The sequence below is a fragment of the Melanerpes formicivorus genome, unplaced genomic scaffold, assembly GCF_026170545.1.
Source record: "Melanerpes formicivorus ecotype bairdi unplaced genomic scaffold, bMelFor1.0.p_v2 SCAF_8, whole genome shotgun sequence".
NCBI lineage: Eukaryota > Metazoa > Chordata > Aves > Piciformes > Picidae > Melanerpes > Melanerpes formicivorus.
The window spans coordinates 13,204,119-13,218,750 of NW_027142360.1; the positions used below are offsets into that span (position 1 = coordinate 13,204,119).

General features: G+C 41.3%; 1 protein-coding gene across 2 annotated transcripts in view; it reads right to left on the reverse strand.

Moving 5' to 3' along the window:
* The window catches only part of TMEM178B (transmembrane protein 178B), a 228,049-nt gene that overhangs the window by 20,526 nt on the left and 192,891 nt on the right, over window positions 1-14,632 (reverse strand). For both annotated transcript variants that reach the window (XM_068142186.1, XM_068142185.1), the window contains exon 3: window positions 9,236-9,373. In XM_068142186.1, the coding sequence (XP_067998287.1) occupies window positions 9,236-9,373 (138 nt within the window). The remainder of the gene's footprint in view (window positions 1-9,235; window positions 9,374-14,632) is intronic.

Here is a 14,632-nt window from a genome sequence, read left to right on the forward strand (position 1 = left end):
TCTCTACACCTCATTATGAAGCCTTTCCTCTCTTTCTCCTGAATACCAGTGCTCTTCTATGATCAGGTACAAGGTTGCCAGAATTGCTTGTGTTTGTATTGCTCCCCACAGCGTGCAAGTGCACATCTAGGAGCATCAGATACAGGCCACCAGAAAAGAATTCCAACATATTTGAAGGTTGACTTTAAAGTCAGTTGATAATACTTCCATGGAGATCAAATGCTATGGACTTGACAATGAATTCTCTTGTTGTGCTTTTCCTTCCAGGAAAACCCCCCAAACACCTCTAAATGACTACTCTGCAGTACAGCTCTGTTCATGGTTTGAAAAAAGCATTTCTATATCCCACCTCTATTTTCTTTTGGAGGTGTTAACTCTTACATCCCAGCTTTTCAGGAACAAGTCTGCCAGTATTGACCTAAAGAATCAGATAAATTCTGAGGCATTAAAAAAAAGCATCTAATGAAAATAGAAGGAGGACATAACTCTGATTTTCAAGTTATGCTGTAGGAGATGCAAAGACGTGTTAAGATTCTACTTGAAGAGTACTATAACATGAAATTCTAAAAGAGTATTTCAGTGGCTGGTACATAGTGACACACAGATGCCCATACAATGAAAGTAGGCAAGCCTCCTATCTCCCTTACAAAATGGGTGCCAGCATTAATAAATAAATGCAAAATGTGTTCTTGGTGCACTAGTAAGCATAGAGAAGTATTGGAAGTAATGATGCAATATGCTACTGTTGCTCTGCCTTTAAAACATAGTGTATTGTGAGCCTTGTGGTGCTGTCAGTTGAGCAACTGCTTTCTAGCTTGGAAACACTGAACAGGGCACCCTAGCATCATACCAAAACCCCAAAAGATGGCAAGGATGGCAAGGAAGTATATGTCTGTGTGAATGACACCCCCAGTCCTATCCACATGGGCAGAGTGGACCTATGTCCATATATATGTATCTGGACATGTATCTATTGGTGTTCAGGCTGTGAAATACCTAAGAAAAGAAGGTCCAGTCTTTAGGCCTGAGAAACAGTCTAAAATAGGGCCAAGAAACATGACCCAAAACCCCATAAATGAGATATACCACAAGCTTTGCAGGAGAGAGCTGTTTAAAAAGAGGGACCAATAATGAAAAAGGCCATTTAAAAAAATCAAGCTAATGTTTACTAAGTTATAATGCATGTGCCTGGCCTTGTTATGTTACTGCCTAATGGCCACTGAGGCACACAGCTTGTATGGCCGTTCTGAGCTCTGGGTCTCATCACAGGTCCATGAAGACCTTCAACAGCTCCTTTTCTGCCTTCCACACCACCATTGTAATGTATGTAATGAAGGTTTTAAATAATCCAGAGCCTTAGAGAGGTTTAAACATTTAAACATTTAAAACCTATTAAGACTGTACATTAACTCAAGTTCATTCCAATTTTGAGGCCTTAAATCAATTCAGAGCATAATGCAAAATTTAACCAAAAGCACAAGGAGGAACAAAAGTGTACACGTGTGGTGTGGGAGTCATGGCAGTAGGGGGACTGACCTTGTTGCACTGATGCTTGTTTCAAAGACTTTCAGAGCCAGTTTATGGGCTCTCTTGATGAAATCAAGCCTTTGTCTCCATCTGGGGGTTAATCCACATAAGTTTCTACAGCAGTCTGCTAGGAGTTCTGCTGAATTCTGAAGTTCCTCTGCACTCATCAGCTCAGATCACAGCCACTTATTGTTGCTTAAAATACGTATGCATGCACTTGTGCACACTCATGTGCATCTGCACTTGCCTTTCCATATGGAAAAAAGATTTTACATAAACTTTCTAACACTATTTCCCTTTGGGGAAAGAAGCAGAAGAAACTGGATTTTCAAGGAGTAAAGTTGTGGAAAATATCTTCCATCTTCAGTGTTGTTATGAATCCTGCCACCACATGTGAACATCCTGAAGAATGGGTAGAAACCTTGATTGTTAATGAAATATAGTAAACATAGGTGCCCTGTGAGACTGGTCATATTCCCAGATGAACTCAAAAAGAATGTCTTTGATTTTGTCTTTTTGATTATCTTTCTCTTTGTTTCCTCTTGGCAGCTGCTGTGAAGGTACTTCCTAACCGCCTGGGAGATGTCAGTCACAAAGCTTTGCCTTACACTTGCTGTATTAAATTGATCCATTTTTGTTTCTTAAATTATTCAGCAGCAGGATGATTATTTTGAGACTGTAGGACCACAGCTTTTGTAGAATAAACACTCTTATTTTCTACCACTAAGTGCTATTTTCAAAGTACAGTGAGTTAAATTTGGGACTCAAATGACTCAACAGCTGGTAACGATCCATGGCTGCAAACCCACAGATGTCTTAGTTATCATCTACTAACATATGCATAGCACAGGCAAAGAAAGCACAGCACACAGGCTTGGGAATTTTGAAGACTAGACTCTCCATGGAGGTGGGGAGTAAAAGAGGATACAGACACGCAGTGCATCTGTACTGACAGCTGTGCCACAGAGGCTCCCAAGGCCTGTATTTGAAGTGCCACTTTTTGATGGGGTTTGCATCGGCATCAGCCTGGTTGTCAGCTCCTGGACAGAGTACTGCTCTGGCAGCTGCTGGGCTCTAGCAGGCACTGACACAAAACCCTGAGCACATCTCCTGCACCTTGAGACAGAGCCATATAGAATGATAAATAGTTTTGGTTGGAGAAGACTTCTAAGATCATTGAGTCCAGCTGTCAACCTCACACTACCATGTCCATTCAACCATGTCCTGAAGTGCCACATCTACATGATTTTTTAACATCTTCAAGGACAGTGATTCTACCACCTCCTTGGGCAGCTTATTTCAATGCCTGACCACTCTTTCAGTAAAGCATAGCATGGCTGGGGCAAGAGAAGGTGACCTGGTGACCCAGTGTAAATGGTCAGTTCATCCTCTGGCTGTTGGGCTAATAAAACAGTTTGTTGACTTGACCCTGGGCTAAGGGAAGGAATATTTTGGAAATATTTTTGAAAAGGAAGGAGGATGGAAATGGCTTGTCCCTGGATTAGGATATAAAAGCAGAATAGATTAATACATTCACAATTGGGTTGTTCTTTATTTCTTTACTAAGCATCCTTTCTTGTGTGTCTGAAATAAAGCATTAAATTGTGCCAGCACACCTACCTAACTTTATTTTTCCTTTCTTCTCACGTATCTTTCCTGCTTGCTTATCTCTGCCACAGCAGCCAGCAGTGGAAAGAATAGATGTTCACCTCTGCTGTGAGAAAAGGTTTGAAGTTTTTATAACCCTGACCTAAGTCCTGTAAGCATGGATGGGCCACAAAGAGCAATGTCTTTGCAGCGCTCACAGGTGGGTCACAGAAACCCTAATCAGTGGCAGAAGTGAAGCTGGCAAATGGTGCTTGAATCCCCCCGACTGGCAAACCATCACTGGAGAGGAGGGAGGAGGAGAGGGAAGAAATTCCTGATGTTTCTGAAGGCAAATTCTAGGACAGAAAATTGGAAAGACTCCTTAGCACTACTGTATGTGTACAGCGAGACTCTCAGGCCTTTCCGTGCCAGTACAAAAGGGAATTTCAGACTCCCAAGCAGAGCCCCAAGCCTAGCAAAAATGTCAGCAGGCAAAGACAAGAAATGAGCTGCTGTGTGAGGCTACAGATCATTTTATTGCAGATCTGCATGGTGAAGCTAAATCACATGAATAAGGGCATTTAGCAGCTGGAATAATTTCCAAATAGACTAATTAGAGACTGAATTATTAATGTTAACATTTATAATTGGCTCAAAGCAAGGTTACAGCAAGAAACACACTTGACTTTGCAAAGAATAATGAATATTTGCAAGGCTAGTAAAATTTTATGCTTCTCTAAGGAAATTTTAGCAAATGGGGAAAAGACCCTGAAGTGATCCTGAAATACATGTGACAAGACAAAACTGACAGCAAGCATATAGGAGTGAACTGTAAACAAATGCAGAGATGACTTCTTTTATTTATTTGCAGTAAATTTGGAGCAGAATAAGACAATGCAGAAGTCTCCCCCTGAAGGGCTGCCTTGTTAGGCATGCAATAAAACCCCTAACTATTGCACTGAAACCTGTTCTCAGTGCAAATTGCAGACTTACATAAGGAAAACACATGAATGTGCAGCTGAAGGACAGAGTTGTGCTAAGGATGATAGAATGTCATTCTTTATGGATCTTTTAACACATTTACAAAGGCAAGTAATGTACATAGCTTTGATCAGGGCTGTAGTTTGTCCAGGGATATTTTTGTGCTAAAGTACCAGAACAAGACATTAGAAGTGCCATTTTATATTTCCAGCTAGGAAAAGGGACAGCATTTCAGCAGGGAGGTGCACTAGGTAGGGAATGGGAGGATGCAACCACTGCCAGAACACTGGAGTTTGCCATCATGGTGCAGCCCTGCCACCCCTCTTTCCCCATGGCAGGCACTGATAAAGAGACAGGTTTTGGAGCATTTAGGCACAAAGTTATCCCTGCCCTCAAAACTAGAAATGGAGCAAGCTATGTGATGTTTTAAACCAGCCAGCTGAAATTAAATCAGAGTGAACTGGGAAAACAATTAAGTGCCCAATATTGTCTTTAAAAGCTGCTTTTATAATAATAACCAGATGGTGTGTTGAGGTTGGGTTTTCATGGGTGTGAAAGGTCAATCAACATAGTAGATTCTGAGATGCTGAAACAAGAAAATTCTATGAATGAATGATCTGGAGAGCAGGTGGAAACCCCAAGAGTTAGATGGAGATATAGCTTGTCAGCTTATCATGATACAGAAATATTCATAAACAACTTGAAGAAGAACTGATAGGAGAGATTCCTGAAGATTGCTGCCTTTGCTCATCTGCCAGTGTGCCAGTTCATAGACCCTCACCTCTTTGGAGCTGGAAGTAAACCTAACATCGGACTTTGGCTTGGCAATAACATTAGCTACCCTTGAGAGCCTAAAGACAACAACCAAAATAATTGACAGATTGGCCATGATAATAAAAACAAGTCAGTCAAGGATTTGAATACATTCAAAAGGGCTTTTCAAAAGCCAGAAAATGAGTACTGCTTCCTGGGAACTGATGAGGGGATCATGTCTAGACTTCAAAAAGCAAAGGCATGGTTTTGGTGCAAGTAAATATGCTTTGGCCAAAGCACAATGTACAAAATGCCCCACATGCATTTCCTCAGGTAGCTATTTAACTGCATTCCTTTTAGAACTCTACTAGGTACTTGATGACCATGAAAGCTTATGGTTTGCCACAGGACATGGACATTTGGATTACAGATGCTCCTAAGGTTCCAGAAATTATTGTAAAATTACAGCATTACTGGATGACATGCCCAGTCATCCAGGAGCACAGATTTTCAATAATTTTCATGTAGAGAAAAGGCAAGGAGATGCAAGAGGATGTGCTTGGAGTCATGTATAATTTGAGTATGACCCACTTCTGTAATAGAACTAACCAGTTTCAAATAATATGCATAAAATGAACTAATCTTAGTGAAACTTAAGTGCATGATTCCAAATGGAGAAACCCTCAAAAAGAGAAACTCTCTCACCTTGTAGGACAAAATCATACTGACAATCCTGAAATAAAGCTACGACAGATAGTGCAACCCTGGGTACAGGAGGCTGTGTAACAGTACCGTCATGCAAAATGAGGTCAAAAATACTAAACACAATTTGCAGTTCCCATCTGGCTTTGTACAAGGCAAGTGACTGAAAAAAATAATCTTACTATGGTCAGCCAAATGCTGTTAAGATAAGGAATCCAAGTATAAATTCCACAATAAATACAGAAAATTATGCAGAAGAACTTCAGAAACCATAAGAGACCTGTGATTGCTGTTGATGCATTTGGACTACACAGAAAAGATGAATTATTATGCCTTTTTGACTTGTTTCAAAACATGGTGAATAACAGTGTAAAATACACACTAAATCACAGTTCCCACATCCTGGATTCCAGATGAGCTAATACCACATAGCAACCTGCATTTCACAAATGTCTTATTGCAGTAATTTGCTTGAGAAATTAGATCAAGCACTCTAAAGCAAGCCTATCCTTATTAGGCACTGCCACATGGGCTAGCAAGAAGACTGCACAGCAAATGCAATGAAGGTTCAAGGAAAACAAGTCTGGTCTTCTTAGATTGTCACAGTGCACTTCTCAATGCTCCACTGAGATTTCCTGTTCAAATAACTGTGGCCAGTAATGCCCCACAGACAGGGCAAGAGAGGAATATTTAAGCATTACAGAAGAGCTGTTTATCTGCAACTTAAACCAGAGCAAATACTACAAGTATAGCCGAGACAAGTGGCACTGCAAACAGAAAGAAAAGTTTTCAGGCTGATTATATAGCTATTAATTTAACAGTCTCCTTTCATCTGCAGTGAGGTCAGATGTCATAAGCTTCCCAAAGCATTTTCCCCATTATTGGATCAGAATAAAAAAACAGGCAAAACTAAAAGGCACTCTGTCCCCATGCATTTTGAGGACCAATAGGATGATAAATTGACAGCATTAACATCATGACAGAAGCAACCACAGACAGGTTCAAATTAAAAGATTCACTGCTGTAGAAGGAATGACTATGTAACATATGACACAGTCTGAAAACATTGGTAGGTATTGACATTTAGATTAGATGGCTCTAGTGGTGTATTAACTGCCTACTTCACTTTGTAGATGTCACTTTATGCACACTTGCTGTTATAAGAAATTGGGAAGAGTATAGCATTTGCCACTGACTTGTGCAAAACCAGAGAGAGAGTAACCTTTTGTAACACTGATCCATGTGTCTGTGCTGGAGCAGAAATCAGGTTTGATAGCCTCCCACCATATCTTTATTAAATTTATCACATATCTTGACAGAATTTGGCAGATAAAATAATCTGTTGCCTGTCATTTCAATTAGTTTCAGATTCCAGCTGCTGGATCTTGTTATTGTTTTGCCTATGCAGTCAAAGAACAGGCTACTATCAGATGAGTTCTTCTTGCACAGGTACTTCCATACTGTGTTCAAGTTAATGATAAATATTCTGTTAAGCAGTTTCAAGCAATTGCCTTCTTGTGGCATGATGTGTTTTTCTTGTTTTTTCAGATCCTGGATGAATCCTGTAGTTCTTCTGCAAACCTCTGCCAATCTTTCCATGTCATTCTTTAACGTGGACATCAGATTAGCATGTCCAAAAATAGGTTAGCTTTGTCCAGAGGTAACCCCATCTCATACTGTTATTGCATATTCCCATCAGAACTGGCACATTTAGCAGCTGCACTGCACTGAGTGCTCCTGTGTTAGCTGAATGATCCCAGCAACCGTGGTTCCAAAGACCTTTTCAGAGCTGTTTCTTTCTGAGAGGCAGCCTCTTGTTCTGTGAGGATGATTGACACTTTTTGTTCCCAGTTGCATGACTTTGGATCTATTTCCACCAAAATGCATATTATTTGAGCATTCCAAAAGATGGCTTTGTAAGCTATGATTGACCTATCCCATTATGCATGGTTATGCTGAGTAGTGTTTCACCTGAAACTCTCATCAGCCATCTTTCAAGTCAGTGACAAGCAAGCAACATTAAGTCAGTAAGTAATCTCTGCATCTGCACTGGAAACTCTCCCATACATAGTGATCATTTACAATTAGTAAATAAGATTTAGTGAGTTTCTAATAAAGTTTTCTGTATTTGTTCAGCATAGTCCTAATGTTTTAATCTGAATGTCATGCTGTAATAAGTTAAATACCACACAACTATCTGAGCATATTGCAACAAAATAACCCCCATGCAAATTCATCTTTTAATTATATAAGAAACAGCAAGCTAATTTGGCAGACCCATTGCCCACAAACTGTTGGTACCCACAACAAACCATTGCAGACAACCTCACTTAGACCTGTGCTTGCACAAGGTACTATCAGACTTCAAATATGTTTGTGGGCAAGGAGAGAGCTAAGGTCTGTGTCACCAGCACAAATAGCACTGGGATATAAATTCTTGTTAACTTAAACACCTAACTTCTCTTCTGGGACTACAGAAGCCTTATTTCACACGCTTAGCTGTGTCACAGCACAGTACAGATAAACAGGCAACCAAATACACTGAAGTGATGATCTGCCTGAGGGGGAAACTCCTAGTCACACAACAGCCACCAGCAGAGAAAACAAGAGAGAACAGAAGTAGTGCTATTCACTGAGAGATATTCACCCAGGGCTGTATCTGGGACTTGACTCTCACACCCTTCATTTCACTTAACTGTGTGCCATGAAACCTGCTGAGGACAGAAAGCTGGATGGCATCTGTAGTAAGAAAGAGTGGAACATTACATGGGAAATGCTGAATGACCTTGAGGGCTGGTGTAGTAGAAATGGGGAAAAGCTCAAAAGCACAGAGTGCCAGGTCACATACTGGGGAGTAATAAACAGAACTTGGGAGAGCATCAGCAGGAAATTACACAGGAGGAGAAAGGCCTAGATGTGTTATCCAACTGTGGGTCTTGAGTGTGACACAGCATGAAAAAGGCAAATAATACTTCAGGTGAAGGATTTCCATCAGAGAAAGGAAACCCTCACATCTCTGATATAAGGTATTTATCAGACCTTGTTTGGGAACAGTCTCTCTCTTCTGTATTTGAGAAAGGCAAATACACACAAAACAGGTGACAGAAAAGCCTGCTGGATTAATAATTAGTCTTAGAGAGAAAAGTATACAGGAAATAGCATATGTAGAGGGGGAAAAGGAAAACAGGATACAGTTGCTTGTCATAGGTACATCAGAGAAAGCAGACACATAAACTGAAGGTTATGTTTGACTCAAGAACAACTGATGAGGAGGAATAAATATAAATGAATACTTTGAGCACAGTTTCTAGTTATCAATGTGTCCCACTATGAAATAGGGTTGTGGTGGGAATAACATCCACATTTTCTTCAGATTTTTATAACTGAGCTTATTAAGATTCTTAAGAGTGGCAGCGTTACTTGCAACAATTGGACACTGGATTAAACGACTCAGAAGGCCATTTCCAGTTCTGTGACTTATGGATGCTGTTTTGTGAAATAAAATCTAGCTATGGTTGGGTTACCCTTGGTGTACATCAGAAGGAACTCAGACTGAAACCAAATTCACATCACTAAAACAACTCTGAAAGCACGTTTTAAGTGTGCCTTAGAAAAGGTGGAACACATGGAAAGGGGGAACAAGAAAACAAGGAAAACACATTTCTTCAAACAACAACATCCTTACCTCCCATGAGGAAGAGAAGCCCTGCCACATACTGCATAAGGCCTCGATCCCAACAGCACCCCAGCACCCCAATAATCCATCCAAAGAGGATGATGGCCACAGCCATGCCCATGAAGCCAGCTGTCATCCTGCGCAGATCTGCAGTGGGGAAGACAGAAAAACAGGCATGTGAACAGCGATAAATCTGTATCACCAGAAGTTCATAACAGTCTTAATCCAAAATGCTGCTGATATACAAGATCCTCAGTATGTGTTGCCTTAGGATGATCTTGAGTAAGGAGGGTTCAGAGGCAGGACAATACAATTTAAGATAGTGCCTTGGACTGGGAAGAAAGCAGGTGACCATATAATGAAGGTCAGTGCAGATGCACCCAAGTGCCTTGAGACAACAATTTGACCAGGAATTAGAAGCCGTTAAACAGTGCAATGCTGTGTCTACTAGCTCTAGTCTCTGGGTACTAAAACAATGTCTGTTTAAATCCTGCTTTTTCATGTCAGTCTGTTACTCCACTGGATTCACTGCTCAAAGTGATAGGCAAAGTGGTCTCTTTGCCTTACTCCAGTGCAAACATGACATGGGATTCACCTCACTTTTGACTTCCTGTGTGATCTTGGGCAAGGCACTGAGCTTCTCTGGGGTGCAGCTTCCCATGTGTAAGTTGGGCCATAGTGCCTTGCTGTTCATTTGGTGGCATGTGTGAAATTTGGTACCTCCAGGATGGTGAGACACACAGATATTCTGGTGTCATAATAATTAATGCAGTGCAGATACACAGCTGGGACATAGGACACTTTATTGCCTTCTCTTTTATCTATGTGGTGACCCTGCAGATGATTTTTGTTGAGGATGTTTTGTGAGTGCTCCATGGAACACTGAGAGTAGAAGGAAGACAGAGGGCTGGATTGAAGCATGGGGACTGATATGGGTGTCTGGGGTTGACCTGCATTTATTGCACAAATAAAAGAAAAAGATCCCTGAGACCTAATGTAAGGAACCCTTAAATTAAGACCTGGCTATATCACATATTTGCCTTCTGTAAGGCAAAGGATGGGACTACTGAAATCCATCCTGCTGCATATGCTGGGAGCAAAAATCTTCACAGCTGTTTTTGATGTGAAATCTGTACAGGAAGACCACCCTGGCAACTGAAATAGCAAGGACTATGAGAGCTAAAGAGCATCTTTACACCCTCAACAGTGGAACAGATGGGGGCATCTTCACTAACATTTGATTGTTCCCTGTCTCCCATCATGCATACATAGATAACTTAAAAACTGGTATGTCAAGAGTTTGTATGTGCAGGGGAAATTCTAGTCAAGTCAGCTCTCCAAACATTTGTTGAATTATTTATTTATTTGGCACAGGAATGATTTCACTTTCTTTCAAGAAACAGAATGCTTATGGCAGGGGGAGGAAGGTTTGAAAACTGTGAATCATCCACCATTCTTTATAGCAGCATCTCTCCTGGCTGGCCTTTGACTGTTATTTTCTCCTCTTTTCCCACAGTGGATCAGAAGAAGCGCCAATATCAGCAGTGCAGCCTGAGTGAAAATTGTGAACAGCCATAAATTAGCATCGTCAGAGCTTTATAAAACTCCCTATCCAGAATGCCAAGTGTCCCCAAGGTCTATAAGTGTGTTGGAACAGAATGATTTGATTCAGTGGAAGGCAGCTCACTCAGGGCTGTGTTCATTATACCAATTCTTATTGCAAGATTGAGATGCAGAATGCAAGCTATAACTGGTTCCTGTACATTGTCACTGTTTTTTGCCTTCGGCCCACTGGTGACCAGGGCACTTTAAACAAAATATACATCTTAAAATCACTATTTTGATCTTAGGTTTTGTAACTGTTCCACCAAAAACCTAAAGAAAATCTCCCCATGAAGCATTTGGGTATGTTCAAGGAGGTTTGCTGCAGAAGAAAAAAAAGCATTTCCTGCAGAAACTATTTCCTGTAGCAATGCTAGTCTCTGCGCCCTGGGAATTTCTCAGAGTTCTTTCTTAGACAAGCAGCAAATGTTAGCGAGCATCTTTGATAGCAAAATATCTTCATACTTCTCAGTTAAGGAAGGCCTGGGCTCAATTTGAAAGGCAGACAAAACCATAAAATGTTTTCTGTTCCCTCTGTCATCTTCAATAACATCACAACACATCTCTCAGAAGTGCTGCACAGCTGTCTGTGTCAGCTCTGCCAACCCCTTCCATTTGAACTTGTGACTGCTGACTCTGGGTAACAGCACTTGCTTGTCCTAATGGAAACATACCCTAACAACTTACTTCTAATGAGCTGAAATCAAATAGCTTTATTCAAACACAAATTTCCTGGCTGATGGAGCCAGTTTTCATAGGTCCCACAAGAATCTCATAAGCATCCCATAAGCATCCCTACATCCTATATACCAAAGCAAGGAATGGCTTTTACCCCTCTAAATCAGTGTGAGTTTTCCCATTGAATGGAAAGTTCAAGTAGCAGGACTAAGATTTCTAGGCCAAATGCTGAGGTTTGTTATACTTGACCTTCCTGATAGAACCTGAAATTCCCTTTCCAACAGCAAAATCCATCAGCATCTTAACACTGGACTTAAATCATCTCTTGAAAAAAAAACCACAAAGCTTCCTTTTCAGCCAGGCAACTTTCCAGCCAGTCTACCCCAAGCCCATAGCACTGCATTGGGTTGTTGTGACCCAAGTGCAGAACTGCCCTTGGCTTTGTAAAACCTCATACAAATGACCATGGCCCATTGATCCAGCCTGTGCAGATCCCTCTACAAAGACTTGTGAGCAGATCAACACCCCTGCTCAAGTTAGTGTCATCTGCATAATATCAAGCCCATAGCACTGCATTGGGTTGTTGTGACCCAAGTGCAGAACTGCCCTTGGCTTTGTTAAACCTCATACAAATGACCATGGCCAATTGATCCAGCCTGTGCAGATCCCTCTACAAAGACTTGTGAGCAGATCAACACCCCTGCTCAAGTTAGTGTCATCTGCATAATATAACTACAGGGTGCAAAGAGGGAAGGTACTACACTGCTTGCTTTGTAAGATCTACAATACAGAAGTTGATTCTCAATGTCTTTCTTGTACAAGCAGTAGTTTCAATGACTTACTACATGGACTTAGACCTCATCATCACTTATGGGTGAAAGTGTATTATATCTTCACTCACCTTTTAGAGACATCTTTTTTAAAAAGCATATATTAACAGACCAAAAGCTATGTGTGAATATCTTCCCTTTGGGAGACCTTTCCATGCTGAGCACTACTATAGATGCTGCTGCGTATAGTAGGAAGGGAACACAATCCTCACTCAAAACCAACATGGATCATCAGACAAGGAATACAGGCATCATGTTCATGTAGGCTGGAAACAACAAATGTCTTGACTGATAACATTAGAGAAGGAACAGGGAATGAAGTAATGCAGTTCCATAGCTGAAACTGAAATGGTAGATTTGAAAGCCACGAGCTTCGTGAATAACGATGAAAAGAGAAACATTGGTATTTTAGACAATCTCCTTAAAATAGAGACAGGGTCTCATAACAACAATGTGCATTTCCTAAAAGCATTTAGCCTTTTGCTGGAGCATAGTAACTACAGTTTTTTCTGAAGACAAAGAAAGGCAGAAGAGCTGATTAAGATCCCTTTTTCTTCCAAGCAGCATGTGGTGAAAGGGTTTATTCTGTCAGTTTGCAAATGTCCCTGCCCTTCATTTCACCCTGATATCTGTCCATCTGCATTTGTTATGAGCAAGAACATAATTCATGTTGGTTGTCACGTCGTGGAAGAAGTTTCACACCCCAGCAGCTGCAGACGTAACATGTTCTGAATCAGTCTTGCTTCTTGAAAATTTCAGCATGCCTTTCTGACTTCTGATGTTCTGTCCTCTTCCTTGAAATTGCAAGTCATCTTACTAAAGCTGGGGCTCAGTCTTCCTGTCATTATCTATCTTCTTTTCCACTGAGGAGTTTAATAATGCTTTCAAAATATTAGAGATTTCTTTACTCACAACACATAAGGAAAGGAAAATGTGAGCCTCTTGTCAAAGATCATAGAACCACAGAATGATTGAGTTGAAAGGAACCTTAGAGGTCATCTAGTTCCACCCCTCCTGCCATGGGCAGGGACACCTCACACTAGATCAGGTTGCTCAAGGCCTCATCCAACCTGGCCTTGAACACCTCTGGGGAAGGGGCATTCACAACCTCCCTGGGCAACCTGTTCCAGTGTCTCACCACCCTCACTGTAAACATTTCTAATATCTAATCTCAATCTACCCTCCTCAAGCTTAAATCCACTCCCTCTTGTCCTATCACTACCAGCTCTTGTAAGGAAGTCTCTCTCCAGCTTTCTTGTAGGCTCCCTTCAGGTACTGGAAGGCTGTTCTAAGCCTCTCAAGCCTGTCCAGTTCCCTCTGGATGGCATCCCTTCCCTCCAGCATGTCAACTGGACCACACAGCTTGGCGTCATCTGCAAAACTGCTGAAAGTGCACTCAGTTCCACTGTCCATATCAATGACAAAGATGTTTCACAGCACTGGTCCCAATACCAACCCCACAGGGATGCCACTTGTCACTGGTCTCCACTTGGACATTGAGCCATTGACCACAACTCTCTCTGAGTGTGGCCATCCAGCCAAATTCCTATCCAGTGAGTGGTCGAACCCTCAAGTCTGTGCTTTTCCAATTTAGTGACCAGAATGGCATGTGGGACAGTGTCAAATGCTTTACATAAATCCAGGTAGATGATGTCAGTTGCTCTTCCCTTACCCATTCATGCTGTAGCTCCATCATAAAAGGCTACCAAGTTTGCCAGGCATGATTTGCCCTTGGTTTACATTTGGTTAACATCAATCACCTCTTCTTGATTTTTTATAAGCCTTAGCAAAGCCTTCAGGAGGATCTGCTCCATGATCTTTGTTAGAATAAACCTTTATTAGAATAAACCAAACCAGGTTGGAAGAGACCTTCAAGATCATCGCGTCCAACCCATCAACCAATCCAACCCACCCAAACAGCTAACCCATGGCACCAAGCACCCCATCATCTTGCCAGGCAAGTGGTGAGACTGGTCTGTGGTTTCCATGGTTATGTCTTTTCCAGTCAGCAGGGACTTCACCAGATTGCCATGACATCTCAAATATAATTGATTGTGGTTTGGCAACAAGATGGAGAAACAAAGACGGAGAAACCAAGACAAGATGAGTTAATCAGCTGGCCTATGGCTACATGAAAGGTTTGTGAAGGACATATAACCCAGTCTGTATTATTGGGCTTTCTGCACAGCCCTTTAACTACACAGCACCACTTTTACTTTCAAAACTGCTCATTCTCAAGTGTTTGTTACTAGATCAACCTAGAGTGCATGTCATCAGACCATCAGAAAGTGTTACA